This window comes from Prosopis cineraria, unplaced genomic scaffold, assembly GCF_029017545.1.
Source record: "Prosopis cineraria cultivar Desert tree isolate PC_DT_omini unplaced genomic scaffold, ASM2901754v1 PC14, whole genome shotgun sequence".
Taxonomy (NCBI): domain Eukaryota; kingdom Viridiplantae; phylum Streptophyta; class Magnoliopsida; order Fabales; family Fabaceae; genus Prosopis; species Prosopis cineraria.
In genome coordinates this window covers 4487843-4509908 of record NW_026555345.1, presented here as the reverse complement: position 1 = coordinate 4509908, position 22066 = coordinate 4487843, and the positions used below count along the sequence as shown (strand labels likewise).

The 22066-nt window shown below is 32.2% G+C and overlaps 1 protein-coding gene and 1 long non-coding RNA gene across 4 annotated transcripts; both read left to right on the top strand.

The window, feature by feature from the left end:
• Window positions 1-2102: 2102 nt before the first annotated feature.
• Window positions 2103-9418, top strand: LOC129293981 (serine carboxypeptidase-like 18). 3 transcript variants are annotated; one of them, XM_054932147.1, is made up of 15 exons: window positions 2103-2349; window positions 2466-2602; window positions 3367-3443; window positions 3957-4076; window positions 4414-4516; window positions 4706-4743; window positions 4860-4961; window positions 5068-5133; window positions 7360-7380; window positions 7487-7654; window positions 8385-8456; window positions 8600-8718; window positions 8802-8915; window positions 9028-9088; window positions 9212-9418. In XM_054932147.1, exons 3-15 carry the CDS (start codon window positions 3372-3374, stop codon window positions 9293-9295), a joined length of 1140 nt encoding a protein of 379 aa, XP_054788122.1. In that variant the 5' UTR covers window positions 2103-2349; window positions 2466-2602; window positions 3367-3371; the 3' UTR covers window positions 9296-9418. The 3 variants fall into 3 exon arrangements, with proteins under 3 accessions (XP_054788122.1, XP_054788123.1, XP_054788124.1); XM_054932148.1 differs by having other exon boundaries at window positions 3583-4076; XM_054932149.1 differs by having other exon boundaries at window positions 3547-4076.
• An 11636-nt stretch (window positions 9419-21054) lies between these two features.
• On the top strand, window positions 21055-21641 carry LOC129293760 (uncharacterized). The gene is made up of 3 exons (XR_008589204.1): window positions 21055-21182; window positions 21322-21393; window positions 21558-21641. It is a non-coding gene; the product is annotated as an uncharacterized LOC129293760 (long non-coding RNA).
• The last annotated feature ends 425 nt before the right edge of the window (window positions 21642-22066 follow it).

Genomic DNA, 22066 nt, shown 5'->3' with positions numbered 1-22066 from the left:
TTATATTTATTTAATATAGTATTTCACTCTAAAATAAATATAAGTGATTTATTCAAAATGGATATTTTAGAGAAAAAAGAAATGATTATACACTAAAAGATTAAAAATATCTTACATTTTTAAATATTTAACCTCTCAAAAAATGTCTTATATTTTTAAATAAGAAAAGTAATTAATCACTCTAAAATTGCATGTCATTTATTTAAATTATTAATTGTTACCGGATAGTTGTTAATTATTATTGCTTCGTTGTTAACTATACAATTCTACTAAGAACAATCCTGCAGTAATTAACAATTTTAATATAATAAATTTGACAATTTGAAAAAAGAATACCTGGTTTCAAAATAATTTTGTGATTTCATAAAATTTTTTCATATTTAGATTGCTTATGTAAGACTTATGTAAGACTTGAGAGTAATTTCCTCTTTCAAATGTATATGACTTGAGATAGGAAGAAACATAGAAATCTCCCATGCTCCTTCCATATCTAAATATTTAGCATGCAGTAATTATTCAAATGGCATGGACGAAATACAGATTAACGTGTTTGGTTAATATTTAATGCCTTGAAGTTTTTTCGCCAAAAGGTTATGGGAAATTAGCAGTGTATGGGCTGTGCATAGACGTTAATGTGCTTGCATGCGTGAATTTACTTTCTTTAATATTAAATATAAGGTTTTTTTATTTAAAAAAATGAGGTATTTTTTGGTACAAGTATATACTCCCTCTGTTAAAAAATATAAGATATTTTTAATCAAATCTCATCCCAATAAAGTAGTTACTTATTTTTCAACTAACTCCATCTTTTCATATTTACTCCTATTAAATATTTTACAATAAATATAAAGTCATTATTAATAAGGATATTTTTTAAAAAAATGTAATAATTACATCTCGAAACGCTAAAAATATCTTATATTTTTGAACATTCAATTCCTTAAAAAATGTATTACATTTTTAAACGGATGGAGTATATATATAAGGTATTTTTAATTATCTCATGTATCTTCCTAATTCGTTATTGAATATTTATGTGGAAGAATATTAGGTCTAAAAAATTGAATTAATGAACTGTAAATATCAATTGAAATCATCATAAACAAAAATTCTTGTTGCAATTTAAAAATTACATTTAATACTTACATTCTTATTTGCATTCTAAACTCTTGAACTAGCAATTATTTAAATTGATAGTTTTAACTTAATTTTTTTTAAAAAATATTCTGAGACTTAATTGTCACTGATTCAATATCATAGGACATAAATGTCATTCTGTTTATTTTTATTTCAGTTGGGAAAAAAAAAACATCATTGTTAAAACCAATAGGCCTTGGTCCTTGTGAGAGACCTTTATAGTATAGCAATGGATCAAACGCAAAATATCTTGGTTAAGTCTATTTAAATATATACTTCTCATGTTTTAATTATAGGACAAAGTTAATCAATTTCACAATTCTTAAGGAATAACAATTAATATTCCTAAGCTTGTAAAAATTGTTAAAAAAAATGTTTGACTTTTCAATTCTATTCCTTCAAATTTAATTCTTATTATAAGACATCTCTAATTACCTCATCAAAAAGAAAAAAGATTGATTAAGTTATTAATTTGCCTAAGAATTAAATAAATTTTTTATTTTACACACATTTAAATTGAAAAAATGTCAAATTCAAATTGTAATCTCTCTCATAATTAATGACTTTAAATAGGAATAATATTAGAAAAACTTAATTAATACTTCATTAAATAACTTATAATAAAGACCAAATACTTTTGTCTAGAATATATTTTATAATAGAGACATGAGTAAATACACCCTGATATGTATTTTTTTCAAAAATACCTAACCACCTCACTAGAACGGTTAACAGTGGAAGTACGGTGCTGAATGCTCATTGCTTTTTGTTTGAACTTTTGTTGGCTTTCACACCTTCGACCTTCATAACGTGATAAAGCTCGTGCCCTCTTTTACCCTTCCGTCTTCTTTTCCCATGACAGGCCGTTCCAATTTCGACTTCACCTACCACTTCCTCTCTCAGATTCTTTTACATGTACGACATCTGTATTCTATAACGAGTTGACCAGTTGTTATATAGCCTTGTTCACGTCGGACCATTCTCTCAGGTATGTAATATGTATAGAGGGATTTAAATTAAAGATTAAACCGGCCACCACTTGCTTCCAACCCAACTCTCAAACTTGATGGCTTCAATCATGCTGACGCCAAAATGGGTGGCTCTGCATTGTCTTCTTCTGTTAGTTTTATCAGCAAACGTAGCATTTTGTGGGGAGCCAGTCTAGCACTGGCCTGGCTTTGACGGTGAACTTCCCTTCAACCTCCAAACTGGGTTTGTATAATTTGATTATATTTCTAACTCATCTCTTTATAGCCACTTACTTGTTAAGCCATGCAAGCGTGTTGATTGGTTCTTGTTTTGTGCGTTTTTGTTTCGTTGATCATCAGATACATCAGTGTGAATGATTCTGAGCTATTCTACTACTTCATTGAGTCCCAAGGAGATCCTGCGACCGATCCTCTCTTTTTTTGGTTCGAAGGGGGCCCTGGTTGCTCTTCCTTCCATGGACTTATTTATGAAATTGGTAATCCCTCTCTTTTTTATTCTCTTTTCCACATATTTTTACATCCTTAATACTCTCATCACTCTTATATATAAATCACATTCTAAAAAAAAAAAAATTAATTGATGGTTCTTTTTACAAGTGTTTTTATATAAAAGATAGATTGTTAATCTCTTTCTTTTAATTTTAATTATCTTTCGGTAATTTTCCATTAGTAGAATGTTACTCACCAGATTTTCATCATGTGGTTGTTAATTCTCTCCATTGTGACCTCAATGCTTTGTTTCAATTTAGTTTTCTTTTGTTTTCCTTTTGCTTTTGGATTTTAATGTATAATAAAAAGTAAAACATTGCATATGAATCAACTCAAATTGGCATAATAAGTGGCAGGAATTCCTGTCATTTAAACAGGTGGTTGGAAATTTAAATTCTAATTTTGTGTCTATATTAACTTAATTATGATTGGGGCTTACCATTTAATTTGCCCTCAATACTCTCAAGAAAATATCTCTATTATAAGCGGGTCTACTCCTCATACTCACCAAAACAAATATTACACGAGAGATGAGAGAGAAAGTGTAAGCATTTAATAAAGATGGACTTGAATTTTTTTTTCAATGATTTAATTACCTCTCTTTAGTTCTAGTAATTCGACTGAATTAATTATAAATGACTTGTGAGTATATATTTTGAGTAACTTACAACACTTCTCCATAGCTTTTGTTGGATGGAGTGGAAATTGTCCAAAGCAAAATATGATGAGCAAGTTCAAAATCTGTGTGCAGGTCCTATGGAGTTTGATATTCACAGTTACAATGGAGGATTACCAAGATTACTCTATTACCCATATACTTGGACAAAGGTAACAATACCACAATAATCTATATTTCATTATCTTACACACACACATGTTCTCCATTATTATCAATCAATGTGTAAGTTCCCGGAGGAAGACATGCCTGTAGTATTTTTGCTGAATGGGATATCAAATGCGGGAACAGAGTCATAGTACAATTCAGACTCGTATCAAATGCACAAGAGAAAGGAAGAGAATGGAGAAATATTCACACTGAGGAAGGGAAGGAGTTGTCTCTCTTATGTACACTAAGGACGTGCATGAGGGAGGAAAATCGGGAGAGACAGTCCGTGTTTCTGGTTCCCTACTTTCTGGCTTTCTATGGCATAACAAGAAAAAAAGGAAATATTACACATATGGCCACAGTTTTTAGTACGCACAAAGACCCAAACTTTCTCAATATTTTGATATAAGCCCCCACTCTAATTTGGCTTAGATTGGCCTGATCCACCAGGGGTAGACAATCCAACACAATGTTATAATTATGTTAATTTGGTTATGGTATTGATATTATTTCAGACAGCTAGTTTTGTGTACGTGGATTCACCAGTTGGTACTGGCTTTTCTTATTCAATATCTTTGGATTGGTCAACTTCTGATACTAAATCTATAGAAGAAGCTTCTCAATTTGTGAGAAAGGTTAGTTGTAACTTACATACATAAACACTTTTGAAACTCATTCTTTTGTTTTAGTTACTAGCTCCTTTAAAAGAGAGGTGTTTCACTTTTTCTATTTCCTTTCAATCAGCAGTTGTACTGTGCTTTACTTCTTATACCAAAAAAAAAAAAAAAAAAACTACTTTTGCCGCCTCTCACAAAGCAAAATTTGAAAATAAAAAAGTTCACACAGCATCTTTAAATTTTATATTTACTTCTCCTGACATCCATGTGTTGTGAAGCAATTCAAAGACATTTTCATTATTATTAATAATAATTAGTACAAAAAAAAACTAATAAGATGAACATGTTTTTGCAGTGGTTAATAAAACACTCACAATATCTCAACCTGCGATTGTTCATTGGAGGTGATTCTTACTCTGGCCTCATTGTTCCTAAAATTACCAAGAGACTTATTGAAGGTAAAATTAACACGACCTACATATTATAGCTAATTATTCAATCCAAAAAAAAAATAATTTCTACCCCTTCTTTGTTTTTCATTATTGAAAAATTAATACTCTTCGAGTCTTCGTAGAAACTGATTATCTAGCCAGTAGCATTTAAATTTGTTGAGACTTATGAAACTAATTTTGCAAGCATGCCCCCAGATAATGATGCGCACGTGGAGCCACACTTGAATGTCACGGTACATAAGATTATTTGTACCAGCATTAATTTAATATTCGCTTCTATTAAAACTAAAATAGAAATTAAATTGGTTCGCTTTAAAAGATTGTAATACAATTATTGATCAAATTTCAGGGTTATTTGGTCGGAAGCCCTACCACAGATCAGCATATCAACGTGAATTCAAGAGTCATCTTAGCTCATCGATTGGCTCTCGTATCAGACCAACTCTACGAGGTTTTAAAAAACCTATTTATATTTATTATTTGAATATTTAAATATAATCATACATAGACAAATAAAATTAATGATGTGTTTGGTTAATCACAATGCTTGCCAACAGGAATTGAAAATAAGTTGCAAGCAGAACTTTGTTGACGTGGATCCATCCAACACGGCTTGTCTTACTTTTTTTTTTTTTTTTGAATGGAAAGGCAAGCCTGAGGCTTGAAGAAAGTACAACAAACTAAATAATGTTTGAACTATCTTCACGCAACATTGCGTGCAAATCAGGTGGTATTACATGAAGGAATTCAACTATTGTATTAGTCTGATGGCTATGTTTTGCCAAATAATCAGCACATTGCAGCACTTCTCGGTAAGCATGGTGAATCTCCACCTCTCTGTTGCTGTAAATGAGATCTCGTATATCATTGATATCAGTCCTCCAAGAATGATCTACTACATAGTCTCGTAGTATCATGTTAATAGCATTCAGTGAGTCAGAATATAGAATAATTTTGTTGAATCCAAGTTGGAAGGCGACCTCAAGTCCAGTTTTGATGGCCATCATTTCTGCAAGCACGATTGGAACATCTCCCACTGCACTTGTAAATCCACAGATCCATTCACCTTTGTTATTCCGAATCAAACCACCACATGAGGCATTCTTCCAAGGTGATATTGAAGCATCCACATCAACTCTTACAGTATTTTCTGGTGGTGGCATCCAAGTATTCTCCATTGCAACGAGATTGGGAAAAACAACATGTTTGAGATTCCCGGAGGCTACATGTTCATGAATGTGAAAGAGGCAGCTATGAACTAGCTCTTGGGTGGTAAGTCTTGCTCCTTCAAAAATGGCTTTACACCTATTTTTCCACAGTAGCCAGCATCCCAATCCAAATATTCTCGTCCAAGGCCATTTGGAGAAGGTATTATTGGCCGGATTGTTCTTGGAGTTCCAGTTGAACCAAACCTGCAAATTGCATTGAAAGAAGCTAGAGTAATGGTTAGTCGAAATCAAGTGTTTCCAAAAATCCTGGGCAATTTGACAGTCACGAATAATGTGTATGACACTCAAAGGGGCATTCACCAGTGGGTGAAAGCCCAAGATTAGCTCTGAGTGAGTTAGTGTTTAATCTCTCATGAAGTGCTTGCCAAAGGAAAAATTTAATTTTCTCCGGGATCTGCCATTTCCAAATTCTTTTCCAAATGGGATCTCCCACAGGTGCACTGTTATGATAGATAAATTTGTAGGCAGATTTTACACTGAACCTGCCATCTGCAGTCTCCAACAGTAAGAATCTTCATTAGTGGAATAAGGGGGAGGTATAGAACAAATTTTATTCACAACCCAATCCGGTAGGAAGCATTTCCATGCATTAATATTCTAAAAGCCATTAGGGAGAACAAAGTCTTTGACTGATGCACAAGGATTAAGCAGATGATGATTTTTGTCTACAAAAGTGATAAGGGGACGATTCAAAGGGGACCATAGATCCCACCAACATCTCGTATTAAGACCATTTCCCATTTTTCAGCCAATACCTAAGGAAAAAGAGTCCAAGACAGTCATAATGCTCTTCCAAATCCGTGAAGGGCTGCGTTTCTTGCATATAGACATAATAGGATTGTCTTCACATCTATATTTGGCTTTCAAGCATCTTTAATTTCCAACAAAGTTTCATGATGAAAGCCCTATTCTGACTGAATAAGTCCTTGAATCCTATTCCTCCATGTTGTTTGCTCTCCTTTGCCATCTTCTAAGATATTAAGTGCATTTTCCGTTTGGATGGGTTTTGAGACCAAAGGAATCTTTTGCTATATCCTTCAATTTCTTTGATGATGCCCTTAGGAATAAGCAGAGATTGCATGAAGTAGTAAGGAACCGCTGAAAGAACTGATTTAATAAGAACTGAGCGACCAGCTATATTCAAAAAACGTCCTTGCCAAGAAGAGAGCTTTTGCTGGACTTTTTGGAGTATAGGTGCAAATGTCAGCTTAGTTACTCGTGAATGAATTAAAGGCACCCCCAAGTATTTGCCTAAATCAGCTGTGAGATCAATACCTAAGATCTGACAAAGGGCCCGGCCACGATTGAAATGCACATTTTTTGAGCTGAACGCTTTAGATTTTGCCAAATTAATCTTGTGGCCAGAAGCAAGGCAGAACTTTGCCATGATATCTTTAATCAGATGCATTTGATCGGAGGAAGCTTCTGCAAATAAAATGAGATCATCGGCAAAGAAGAGATGGGAGATAAAAGGTCCTCTTGAGGAGAATCTGAGTGGTTTCCATTTTTTCATAGCACAAGCATCCTTTATGAGAAAACCGAGTCTCTCCATGCATAAAACCGAGTCTCTCCATGCATAAAACCGAGTTTCCATTTTTTCATAACACGGCTTGTCTTACTGCTCTCTCCAAATACGAAAAAGTGAATCTTAATATTCAATTAATTTAGGATTTTCTTGAATAATAACAAATGAACAATCCATAATTAAGAAATACTAATGTTGATTATACTGTGAATAAATGGGCAGAACATAGAAGGAATATTGACTATTGACCCATTGGAACCAAATTGTGCATTTGCATCTCCAAGACCAGAACTACCACTAAGTGTTAGAAAATCGCTTGTAGATCAAAGTAGTGATGAACAACAATTTCTGCTTTCGCCACCAAAAGTTCCCTCAGATCTTCGGTGTCGGGTAAATTTTAACTTGTTTTTTTTTTCAAATTACTCAGAAGTAATATAATAGTAGTTGATTTACTTATTATCCTCTTCCATTGATACTGTTAAATTAATAATGTTTTTGGAAAATGACATTTACAGACTCACTAAAAATGTTAATTACATTTAGTGACCTGTAAATTTTGAAATTTTAGATAAGAGTCATGCTCTTTGGTGGGAATTAAAAAAATTTTGAGTTAATTTTTTCAGTACTCATCTTTTATATTTTTAGTATTTATATTTTTAATTTTTTTAATAGTCATTTTAAATATTTTCAATACTCATCTTTCATGCCATTTTTCAATATTGGAAAGAATAAAAGATAAGTGTTTAAAATATAGTAAATAAGTATTGAAAAGATCTAAGATGGCTATTAAAAATTAAACAATTGAGTACCCAAGATGCTAAAGATAAATAATATAAATGTGAAACACAAGTACTGAAAACTTTAAAATTGAGTGCTGAAAATATGAAAGATGGGTTCTGAAGAAGTTCAATTATAGAAAAATTTTAATTCCAACCAAGGACTACAAATATTTTAAAATTTTAAAATTTTAGAGTCCTTAATTATAATTAATACTCCTAAAGGGCCCTTAAATATCATTGTTCCTATTATTTTTGTATTGCCTTTTGTCCAATTTTAGTTTGAAGAGAATAATGTGCTTTAATTTATATGACAAGAAACTTGGTTGTCTTGTTTTGCATAGGCTTTTAACTACGCATTAGCTTACAATTGGGCAAATGATCCTGGTGTCCAAGAAGCCTTGCACGTTAGAAAGGTATACATACATATCATATGTATCCATCTTACACCCACACCAATTAATGTATATATTTGAGCAATTAATGTGTGCGAGAAGGTCTATTTTTTTTCTTTTTTTGAGAAAACGTCTAATTTATAATTTACTATGTGATTTTAAAGGGTACAGTAAAGTACTGGTCACATTGCAACCAAACAATCTCATACACAAAAGATATCCAAAGTGTTATTGACGTCCACATGTGGCTCAGTCAGAGGCCCTTGGAAGTTCTCCTCGATGTGTAATTCATCTAATCAATTCCACTCTCAATTAATTTCAAATAATTATGAAAATCTGAGTAATTTATTAATTTAATTGGCACAGTGGAGACCATGACTTGGTGGTGCCAATCGTGGCAGCACAAACATGGCTTAAGATTCTAAACTTGACTGTCTCTTATAAATGGCGACCTTGGTACGTGGATGGTCAAGTTGCAGGGTATGTATATTGTCTCATCAATTTATTTCAACTTGGAATTAATTTCTGAATATTAATTAATTATTGCTTAATTGTTCGTGCTTCTTTTTAATGTGTCTGCGTCTAATATCAGATATACCAAAAAGTTCGATCAGGAGGCGTATGGATATCGATTAACATATGCAATAGTAAAGGTAAGAATGTGGCTGTTATATAGTATTATTTTGATATTTAAGATTTTTTATATAATTTTTATTTCCAAATTATATATATGTATAATGTGAGTTGACACCAATAATTAATTAAATATTGTTCAGCGTGGTGGTCACACAGCTCCAGAATTTTACCGTAGAGAATGTTACGAGATGTTTCAAAGGTGGCTCCATTTCTATCCGTTGTAATGTAATTCAATGATTAAGAATTCAGATTCTGTTTTTAATTAAGAATTTAGATTTTGTATAATTTCGTACAACCCATCTTGTCGTCACTGTTCTATGCTAATAATGTATGTATTATTGTTTCTACTCATTTATGCATTAAATCGTTACCCACATATCTTACTATTGTCCGTCATCGAAGCTCCGCGCACACACGTACATAGATAAAAACATTAGCTTGAAATCAAACTTACAAGCAAAGAGTGAATGAAAAGGTGAAGTTTTTTTGACCGTGGTTGTTGCCCTCTGTTTTTTAATACAAAAACCGGGAAAACAGAGGTAGGAGAGTCTTTGTTTATGCTTGTGTGGTTAGGATTAGCACATCAATATATGAAAGTATGATTAATGACAAAAACATCATAAATAAAAAAAAATCTCCATGAAATCAAATAATTAATTAATCTAAAATTCCATACCATTTATTTAAATTATTACTCATTACAGGATAGTTATTAATTATCATTGCTTAATTGTTAACTATACAATTCTTCTGGGAACTATGCAGCAGTAATTACCAATCTCAATATAATAAATTTGACAATTTGAAAGGGGGAAAACAAACACATGGTTTCAAAGTAATTTTGTGATTTTATAAAAAAAATTGTATTTAGATTGCTTGCATAGGACTTTGAGAATAATTTCCCCTTTTAAGTATATAAGACTTGAGATAGGAAGAAAACATAAAAATCCCCAACTATTTTCATGAGGTATGTCTTCAGTAATTATATGAATTTTGGGGATGAAATTCATAAAAGGAGGGGAGAATTGTAACATCCTCAATTTTAAACTAGATTGATTAAGCTTGATTAGATTAATTAAGTGTACTGGCGAGGTGTGTGGTCTGAGAAGCCTAACAAGCATGTTTAGTTTCAATTTCAACACTAAACACACGTCCAAAAGAGAATTGGGTCATTCAGGAATGAAAAGAAAAAAAAATCTGAAGGGGATGGTTTTATGCCACCCATCGCGGCTTGTGGATCAGGTCGCCGTGGCATGTATGCCTTGACATGCCTAGAGGGATGCTCTCAATGCCATGTGCTGCAGCGTATTGTGTGTTCGCCGCAGTGCATGGACAATTTTTTGCATAAATAAGCTTGTTTTGCAGCTCGCGAAAAGGAGAAGAATGAGAGAAATTTGAAAAAGCATTTGAAGAACTGTGCTAGAGTTTGAAGAGTTTGACTATTAAGAGTGTTTTGGAGTTCATAAATAGATAAGCTTCCTGCACTTAAATCCTCCTTTCTTCTTCCATTTTTTTAATGGTAGAAGTTAGGGTTTGGTTGATAATGATGATTTTCAGTCTATATAGGCTATAAGTTCGATCCCATTAACTTAAATAAAATTAATGGGAGTAAATTGAGCTAATGAAACTTGGTATTTATAAATTTATAATGATTGGTGGTTAGAATTTCACATAAATAAATTCTTTGGGAACAATGTGGTCCCATAAATGGCAATTCAAAAGCTCAATGAGATTAATGAGGGTTAAAAGAAGCTAAGAAATTTTATGGATATTTTTATGAGTATAAAATGAATCTTGAGCATGAAGAAGTGTTAAGTTAATAGTGAAAATTAGTTCAACTATAAATATTGATGAATTATATTAGAAATGCTTGTACAACATCCTTATTGGCACCATTTAAATTTCTTGAAAGCTTTAGGAGTGAGTAATTGAAGGGTGAAACCTTTAACCTTTTAAAAATTTGAGGTGATTGAAGGAATTCTATCTTGTACTTTTATGTATTAATAAGTTTATTGATCAATATTTGATAATTGAATTGCGTGATTTGATTAAAATGAAAATGTGGCTTGCTTTGCTTGAATAGCCTACTATGAAGTGGTGATTTAATTTAGTTCAATGATTTTAAAATTTTAGAGTTTAATGATTGCTAATGGGTGAGGTACAATGATTATGAAAACATGGAATGCAATGACTTGTTTAATTAAGAGTTCAATAATGTGGAGTTAAATGATTAAATTAGAGTTCAATGATTTGTTTTATTTAGAGCCCAATGATGTGAATAGTGATAGGGTACAATGCTTGTGAATTAGAGAAGTTCAATGATTTATATATTATGGAGTTCAATGAAAAGTAAAGTTGAGGAGTTCAATGAATATGAGGAGCTCAATGATTGAATTGTATTTGTTGATGTGATTTTTGGGTACGATGATGTGTTGTGCATGCTTGACATTAAGTAATTGCATGCCTTAAAATGTTACATAATATATGCATTACATGATCATGAGAGGCAGGCATTCACCTAGGAAGAGGAGTAGAGAATTAAATCCATATAGTAGGGCTCCCATCTGACTTGATGGCTTGCTCAGATAGTTTACATACATATTGTCTCACTTGTTCAATGAAGGACTATCCCATTGGTTTAACAAAGGACTTGAACCTAGCTAACTATCCAGTGGTTCAATGAGGAAGCTAATTTAAGGAGAATAACACCCTATAGTGTGAGAAAATGAGGGAAACTGTGTTTCACAAGTGAGTTAGGTGAGCCTTAGCTAAGTAATCCCTTTATAAGTGTTTAGACTAGAGAAGCCTTAGATTATAGATTATCTTATTATGTTATAACATACAGTCTTATATCAGAAGAATAATGAGGATATAAGGGAGGTATGAATTTAAAGTTGAAATTTGGGCGATCGGGCCTATTCAGGCTGAGCTCGAATAGGCTTAACCTGAATAAGCCTAAACCTAAAGAGGCTCGCTATCTCTATAAGCCCGGCTCAAATTATTTCAGGCTTCAGGCTGGCCTGAATACTCGTGTTGTATATGTTTTGTTTTTGTTGTGATTTTGATGCTTTTTTTCACCTAATTACATTAAAGTAATAATCCAATATGCATCGATACTATTTTTTTTAACTATCCAAGCTAACAAAGCAAGCTCACCATACTAGTTTGACATCCAAAATAAATTATCTAATAAAATAACAACACATTCAACATGACATTAAAGTTAAAACATAACAATAATCAACAATACAAATCAAATTTAAAACAAATCCAAGTCCTGTGGCTCTTCCTGTTCATCATCGCCATCCAAAACTATATTTGCACTCTCAATAGCAGACAAATCCATATGTAGATTATGTTCAAGTGATTCATCCTCTTCCTCTTCCTCTCCCTTTTCCTCTTGCACTACCTCTTCTTCCTCAATCCTCTCTTTTTCTTCACTATCTGTAACATACCAACAAAGGAAAAATTTTAAAATTATAATTGAATGAAATCAAATTTTACTTAATAATTATATAACAAAATAATCAGATATTTAAAATTTATATTACTATTATATTGAAAACTACTAAACCAATTACGAGCGCAAATAAGAGCTTAAAAATTAAAAGGAAGAAGACCGCTTCGATATTTGGTGAGAACACGTGAGCCAATACTAAAAGTTGATTCACTTGCCACTGTAGTGATAGGAATGCTAAGTATATCGGCTATCATTTTTGAAAGGATAGAAAATCTACCCTTATTAGTGTTCCACCAATTGAGCACGTCTAAATCTCAACACACTTGGGGTTGAAGTATTGCCTCATCCAAATAAAATTCTAACTCAAACTTTTCAACGAACATAACATCCGTGCTTATATAATTAATCCAATCCTATAACATGTAAAAATTTAATAAAATACCAAATAATAAATTAAATTAAAACAATAAGATTAATAATAACATGAAATTAAACTTACATCTAAAGCCCTTGGAACATTGCTAGTTATGCTTGAAGCTAAAATACTAAAAGCAGTGGAGGATTGAACTTGATTTGCTTGTATTGAAATTGTTGAACTTGATCTAAAATTAGAGGAAAAAGCATCCATCTCTTTGTATTGATTAAAAATATATTTTAACTTGCTTTAAATACTCCCAATCTTAGCAGGGCAATTTATAGGATCAATCCTTGCATACATATATTATATCATTTGAATTTTCATTCATGGATCAAGGACAGCTGCAATTGCAAGGATAGTACTATAATCATTCTAATAGTTGTCAAACTTTTCTTTTATTTTTTGAGCCATTTCTTGTATCACAAAATCACCATTTACCATATTATCATCTAACAATATTGAATTTTTGATACTTGAGCAAAATATAAGTTTGATGTAGGATAAGATGTCCCAAACATCAACCTTATTATAACATCAAATGGCCTCAAGAAATTACACATCTCTTCTTCTCTCTTCTCCTCTTTATATGTTGGGCAATGAATGAAATTATTATCAACATATGCAAAGCTAGTATAAGCTTAACGGTATTGTAATCCACTCTCAAGCATTGCAAAAGTAGAATTTATTTAGTAGGCACATTCTATCCTCAAGCCAATTAAACTATCAATGCCACCAACCTCTTAAACACATTTTTTGAAAGCAATTGTACTTACCTCTGATTGTTTGACATACTTAATGCTATCTCTAATTTTGTTTAGAGCAGCACTTGTCACTTTCAAACCCTCTTGAACTATTAAATTTAAGGTATGGGCATAACAGCTTTGATGAAAAAAATCTCCATTACAAATCAAGCCATTATCTTGTAAAGCTAACTTTGTTTCAAAATTTCTTGTATATTATCATTTGCAGAGGCATTATCTAAAGTGATAGAAAATACTTTCTTAGTAATTTCCCTATTAATCAAACAATCATACACTTTTCTAGCTAGTTCTTTTCCAGAATATGGAGGCTCTATCTTATGAAAAGAAAGTATTTTCCTGTTCAATTTTAAATTTTCATCAACAAAATGAGCAGCCAAGCATAAATAAACTTCAAAGGTTATAGCAATCTGACAACGAGATATTAAACAAATTCGTCCAACATTTTTTGACAATTTTTGCTTCAACAATTCTTTATGCCCTTGATAGATTTTTATAACATTAGACACGGTTATTTTTCAAGTAATGCACTTTATACTAGGATTCAACATTAAAGAATAACACTTGAATCATTTATATTCAACCATGGAATAGGGCATATCATATTCAATTATCACCATGGATAAAACCTCTCGCACATTTTTATTGTTAAGTTTTCTACACCTCAATTTTCCTTCTTTGTCCATCATTATCATCCCAATATCATGATACTTAGCAAGTTGTGGACATTTTTTAACATGTCATGCTAAATGAGATGTGCTATTAACCCCAGATCTTGCTAGGTCTTTATTACAACCATTACATCTTGTTTTTATTTTCCTATCAACTACAATTCTAGAAAAAAAAAACTTCTAAACATCATACATACAAGTTTTTTATTTTTTAGAAACACATGGCTTCCCTTCTTTCTCAAAACTTATTCTTTTACTAGAATTACCAAAACTAACAAATTTTTTACTTGCAGAGGCAACAAGTTTCTTACTTGTAGAGGCAGTTGATTTAATCATAGAGGCAAGTAATTTGTTTTCATTATTCTTTTGATAAGGAGGCATATCAATTACTTTACTCTTGCCACGCACATTATCATCTACCTTACTACTAGAACTACCACCCATATTTTAATTAAGTTTCTTCCTTTAACTAGAAGACATATTTCACTGCATAGAATTGGAAATTAAAGATTTATTTAAGTATAATATGCCTTTTAGTTCCACATGACAACACAACTACATTGAAATACAAGTAGAGGTAGACTTAAAGAGACTTGAAAATATTTATAAGAGAATTCAAAGGTTAAAATGTGTTCACCAACACTAGCAAAACAAAATCAGTTCAATGTGGCTCAGTATTCAGTTGTCCATTAAGAACCAACTATCAAAAAAATCAATTAGATTTAGCAATCAAAATAGAACAAAGATTGAAACGATCAATGAAAGTGACAAAGATCAAAATAGAGCACTGAAAGCAGACATTTCATAAATTAGATTCAGATTCCACAAATTCAATTTAGCCTCTCAGACCTTCAAACAGTGCACATGAGAGAAAAAGAAAGAAGAAGAAGAAGAAAATTTGACCTCGTTCAAGCTGGTGTCATGGTGTGGGTTTTAGTCTTTTGGACAAAACTTGTTTTGGTAGTGGGTTCTGGACAAAGCTCATTCTAGGTTCTTTATAAAGCTCATTCTAGTAATGGGTTCTAGTTTTGAGCATGATGAGTCTGAGATTGTGAAGTGCAAGAGAGATTGTAAAGTGTGAGAGAGAGTTACTCGTTTATTAGCGAGGGAGATTGCAAGAGAAACTAAGAAAGTAAAGACTAAAGCCCAATGAAAATGAAGTTCGAAGAGTAGATCAATTTAGCATAGGAAGAAGTGAAGATTGGAGACTGAAGACTTAAAGGGTGACCTGGACTTTTAGTTTTGGAGATGGCTGACATAGTGACACTGGCTGAACGAGTCGAAGGCTTTAGGGTTTTTTTAACCGTTGATCAGTTGATGAATGAGAATGACTCACTCAGTCACACAGGACATAAGACAAGACGCAGGGGCAAGCATCTTTTTTAAAAAACAATATAGATAAATGAGTATTCAAGCCAAGCCTGAACCCTCGAGCTTGGCCCAAATTTTTTGAGCTTATTCAGGTTACACGAATAGGCCTAAAGTATCAGTTTTTTAACAAAATGTTAAGGCCAGCCTAAACTTTTTTTCAGGCTTATTTGAGCTGGCTTGTTGGACTTGACCTGAATTACCAGCTATGGATGTGATCATGTATATAGTGAAAAAGGGCACATGGTTGTCTATATTGTGATCCTAATGATGATAATCATGAATTGAGTCTTAATCCTTTAAGTATATATCAATTGATTGTATGACAAACTCTCTCCTATATGAAAGTTGTTAAAAAGTATTATTTCACGAGCATATGCTATTATGACTAGAAATGTGAATTTATGCTCTTGAATGTTTTACATAGTTTGGAAAATTAATTGACATGGATTAGTATAAGTTAGTTGGACCTTGGTTATTGAATGGTTGTATTCACCCTTACTATCTTCAATATTACAAGAATAACTCAAGAGAACTAGACAAAGGAAAGCAACCAAAGGCTTAGGACTGCGATCCTGTTTAGTAGGCCTCTTTGTTTTAAGTCTTTATGTGTACATGATAATTGAAATTGCCAACTAGGAATAATCCATTTTGGTTCTTACCTCTATTATGTGTTTGTGAGTTATAAGTGTATTTTAGGCCTTAGGGAGTGATTTTATGAAATTTGATATATGTGATAAGGTAAAATACTAGTGCAAGTAAGAATTAGGCATACTATGTGATGTTTATGATATATTTGAGGAAATAAATGATTAAACTCCCCCTTTTATATTTTTAAATTAAGGAGTTGAGTATTAAAATTGTGAATTATAATGTTTCTTATAATGTGATGCGTTACACAAGTTAGTTTTGGTGTATTATATGTGATCTAAGTGGTGTCAATGACTCTTGGCTTTTGGTGAATGAGTTGAACACTTAGTTTTGTAAAAAAAGTTAAAAAAGTGTAAGTTTTAAAAAGAGTATCTAAATTTTGAATGTGTAACAATTTCATTATGAAACCTAAGCCATTAGCTAGAACTCAAAAAAAGCTTCTCTTAGACACCTAATTCGTGTCAATCGAACATTGAATAGAGGTTTAGGGTGCGTCAGAAGTTGCCCCAAACACTGTTATGAAACATGCAATGTGCTGCAGCGCATGGTGTCACAAGCTGTGCCACATGGCACAGAGGTGAACAAGTCGTGGCACATGTTCAACGAGCCGTAGCGCACGTCCCAGTTTTTGTAAAACAACTTTGTTTCTTGATTCTTTAGCAAATGCACTAATATTTGAAATGGTCACATCCTTTCACATAGTTGTAAACTCTAATTTATCTATTTTAAAATCTTTGAAAATGATTTTAGTTTTGAAAACTTGAAATTCCAACTTTTCCACCTATTTTTGAACGTGGTATTATGTCATTTACCTTAAATCAATCTCTTTAATTATGGAGATTTGGAGTTAATCATGAATTAGAGAAGAAGGATATTACATTTAGACGCAGGATGGATTCAAATTGGGCAAGATTGGAATATGATGAAGTTAGGCTTGACATTAATGGCTCATGTAGAGATGGAATGTCAACTTATGGAGGGATCATCTGTGATCATAACACTAAATGGGTGGCTGATTTCAACTCTAACGTGGATAACCTACCTCCTGCTATCACTGAAATCATGGAAATCATTCAAGAACTGGAACTATGTTTCCAATTAGGCTATGCTAAAATTAGATTGCTCTCTGACCGTACTGAATCTATTAACTTGATCATGAGAGCTAATGTTTCTCAACATCCTTAGAGGGATGTCATTGAACATGCTCATTTTTCAGACTTTGGAACAGGATTAATTTACTTGCACTTTAATTGTAGGGAAGGGAATTTTTGTGCCAACTTCGTATTTAGGAATGCCCTTGATAGCTTTGGGGGATTTTAAATATTTTGAACATCCTCCCCCTACTGCTAGCAGATTGTAGAGGAGGAGAAGATAAAGTCTCATTTATTTGTAATGCACGGTTAATCTCTAATGATTATTGCATCTAAATTTCACTAAAAAAATAAGTTGAAGACTAGAAATTAAGTTTAACCTCTTAAGATGAAGCTCACAAGCATGTATGTAAGTTGAAGCAACAGAACAACTCGTTGGAAAAGTAGCCACCCTCTGTTGACTTATTGGTAACAGATTAAAAAGAGTACTTAATTCTTTATATGAATCTGGTAATTTAAAGCGTTGCTACTGGGTTTTTAGTCTTGTAAGAGAGAAGTTCCATAGAGCATTCTTTTTTCTTTTCTTTTTTTTTTTCAATTTTATCCATTTATATGAATTTTCTTTTCTTTTTTTTTTCTTTTGTTTTTTTTTGGCCAACGATAGTTTGGTTTTGGATATCCAAAACATCATGCTCAAATATCTTAATATATAGCATGCAGGAATTATTCCAATGTTACGGACGAAATTGACTATCAAAATGCGCAAAAAAAAAAAAAACTGCTGCTAACATCGTATAAAAGATTTTTTTTCCCTCTTATTTATAGGGTTAAAGGAAAATTTTTTTGTTCTATTTATGATTATTATCAAATTTTTATAATAATTTTTTCTTTTACCTTCCGTTAAATGTTGGAGAAAAAAAATATCTTAGTAAAGTATATATATTTAATAAAAGCAAAGTTAATAATTTATTAAATTTTTAGATAAAGCTAAATGAGTTGTAAAGTTTTTCTTAATTCTAGTAAAATATTTTAAAAATAATTTATAAATAGAATTAAGAGAGTATCACATAACACATATAGTAGATCACAAAAAGTTCAAAAAGACACTTTATAATTAGAAAGATGACAAATAAATCCCATCAAAATAGACAACTAATAAATAAGTACAATAAAATGTGATAATTACTTTAAAGTTTGAGAGAACTTGTCTAACATAAATTTTTTTATGAAATTATGTTTCTAATCCTAAGCAGAATAATAAAAAGTATTGTTAATAATTAAACTAAGTTGTTAATAACAAAGGTAAAGCTAATATAAGAAGTGTAATTGTTTCTTTAGTTATGCAACAAAAAGAACATCTTCTATATTAACAACTTTAATGTAGTGATTAATAAGTTCAATTTAAGTATTAACAATACAGTTTGTCATACTTTCAATTTAGTCACACAATAACAATTATGCTTCTTATATATTAATCACTTTACTTTTTTATCAACAACTTTAGTTTAGATTTTAACAACTATGCTTTTTATTATTTTGTAGAAGGTTAGAAATATAATTTTACAAAAATATTATGATAAATAAATCTTTAGGAACTCTAGAATAATCACCTCATTTCGTGATACTATTTTTTTCATTTGCCTATTCCTTGGAGATTTGTTTGTCATTTTTTCATAATTAGTGTTAATTGCAAAAAAAGAAAATCTAATAAATCTTGTTGGGTTGAGAAAAATCTCCAAATTAAATCCCAAGTGTTTCGTATACAAACCTCTGAATGTACCTATACTACGACGCAGTTCCGGTTGGCCAATGTGTTTTTGTTCTCTAACTAATTGGTGACTCCACCTAGCTCATCGTTGAGTTTTTGTCGGCCTCTGTGTGTGTGTGTGTGTGTGTGTGTGTGTGTGTGTGTGTCTGGCCCCCTTCCAATTCCTCACTTCAGTAAGAAACTTCACCCGCCAAACCACCAATTGGTCACCAGAGCTCTCTGTAACTCGCCGCAACACAATAAGGTTCACTTCATCACTCATTATCACTCCAAAATGGCTGTGTCTGCATTTGCTTCTCCTTTTAGTTTTGTCAGCCAAGGCTGCATTTTGTGGTGAACTTATCAAGTCTTTGCCAGGCTTTGACGGGAAATTACCATTCAAACTTCAAACAGGGTATACCATTTCACCGCTCTGTTTTTTCCGCTTATGTTTGAGTGTTGTTCATTATATTCTTTGTAATCTGGGTTTCAGATACGTGAGTGTGAATGATTTTGAGCTATTCTACTACTTCATTGAGTCCCAAGGAGACCCTGAAACAGACCCACTCATCTTCTGGTTTGGTGGACTCGTTTATGAAATTGGTAATAATTTCTCTCCTTTTTTATTCTCTTCCTCATTCCCCATTTTTCATGAACAAAGCGTAAATTTTGTGTGCAGGTCCACTACAGTTTGATATTGACAACTACAATGGTGGGTTGCCAAGATTACTCAGTTACCCATATGCTTGGACTGAGGTAACATAAGATTCCTTTTTTCTCATTATTATATGTATAATTAGGTTTGACATCACGCTTTAAACCAACACTTAACATAGTAAATATATACCTCTTCTTCAATTCAACTCTATCAATCTGAGGAATAATTTAGTAAAAGATAATTTGGGTTACATGTCATTTCAGACAGTCAGGTTTGTATTTGTGTATTCATTAATAGGCACTAGTTATTCTTATTCAGCTACTTCAAATTGGACAAGCTCTGACACTTTATCATCAGAAGAAGATTATCAGTTTGTGAGTAAGTTTGTGCCAAATAATCAATTGTTTATGGGAAAGTTAACTTTACCCTATACTTAATGAAGTGAAAGAGAACTCAGCGAATATAGAGGAAGTTACTGAAATAATTATATGCTTCAGTGGTTGGAAGAACATCCAAAGTACCTCCATCTTCGGTTGTTCATTGGAGGTGATTCTTACTCAGGCATGATCGTTCCATTAATTACCCAGAAAATTGTACAAGGTAAATACATTGTTCATTTTCATTTAAATATTCATATATTATCCAGCAATAATTTTTGTGACTTATGACATATGCTACTTCCGTGAGCATGGTCTACAGCAATCATTTGAATCTCACGGCACATCAGATTCACAACAAAATTAAATCTTAGAAATTAGTGTCATAAGTTTATTCTAAATGTTCAAATTATTCAGGAATATTTGGTTGGGAGCCCTATCACAGACATATATCTCAACAGTAACTCACTATTTATATTAGCTCATCGGCTGACACTTATATCGGACCAACTCGATGAGGTCATTCAGCAAAACACACGGGCTCTCTTCTCATTTGCTTATTATTTCGGTAACAGTGATATTTTTGTTTAAATAATCAACTTTAGAAACTGAAATCAAGTTGCAAGGAGGACTATGTGTATGTGGATCCAAACAACACAGCATGTCAAACTGCTGTCTCTCAATACGAGAAGGTGATAAATATTCAAACTAATTCCTTAATTTAATACAAACTAATAATATAAAACGAAAATTATTGATGATGCATTTTTATGGGATATTGTGTAGAACGTGCAAGAAATATGGAGCAACAACATATTGGCACCGAATCGTGCATTTGCGTCTCGTAATCCTTACGGGCAACGAAGACTTCAAAAGCCACATCAAAAAGTATCCTCAGATTTATGGTGTTGGGTAATTAAACTATTTTCCTTTTAATCGTCTTATTCTTGATTCTCTTTAACTAAAATTTACATTCATGTTATTTGCATTGATATCTTCTTTATACATATATTTTTATGAACAAATAGATAACATCGATTTTTTTGTTTAGGCTTTCAACTACATGCTATCATTCCATTGGGCAAATGATCCAAGCGTACAAGAAGCCTTGCATGTCAGAGAGGTACATATGACTACAAATACGCACATGCATGTACGCACGAGCACACACAACACACACACACACACACACACACACACACACACACACACACACACGTGCTCGCGCGTGCGCATTAGGGATGTGAATGGGAAGCTTTATTTTTAAGTTGGAATAATGTGATGAAGGGTAAAGTGAAGTACTGGGAACGTTGCAACCAAGCAACGTCAGAGTCATACATATATGACGTCGAAACTGTCGTCCACGTTCACCGATGGCTCAGTCGCAGGAAGTTACAGGTTCTGGTCAATGGTAATTTCTTTATTCCTCTATCTGCACCATCAATTATTTATATATGAAATTAATCTATATATAATATAGGAGGAATGACGTTAGAGGATCAAAAATTATTAAAATCGAAATAAGAACTAAATGACCCTTAGCAAATTAATTAGACGACTTAAAGTTTGGTACTCTTATTTCATGATTTGCAGATTCTCAAAGCAAAATTTTTAAGTGAGATTCAATTTGTAAAACAAAAACTTGTAAAATATATCATCATTATGAAAAAAAATTCATAAATTAATGAATCTTACTTTCAAGTTCATCTTAATTTTGAGAATTGCAAATATGGGTATCAGAGTAGAAAATTAATGATTGGAAGTCCACATAATATGTTTGACAAGTTTTTTATTAT

Excerpts from the sequence above, each read along its gene's own strand:
- LOC129293981 (XM_054932147.1), top strand. The coding sequence starts at position 3,372 with ATGGAGTTTGATATTCACAGTTACAATGGAGGATTACCAAGATTACTC. Across the intron at positions 4,744-4,859 it reads AGCCACACTTGAATGTCACG|GGTTATTTGGTCGGAAGCCC; the intron begins GTACATAAGATT and ends ATCAAATTTCAG. Across the intron at positions 7,655-8,384 it reads CCTCAGATCTTCGGTGTCGG|GCTTTTAACTACGCATTAGC; the intron begins GTAAATTTTAAC and ends TGTTTTGCATAG.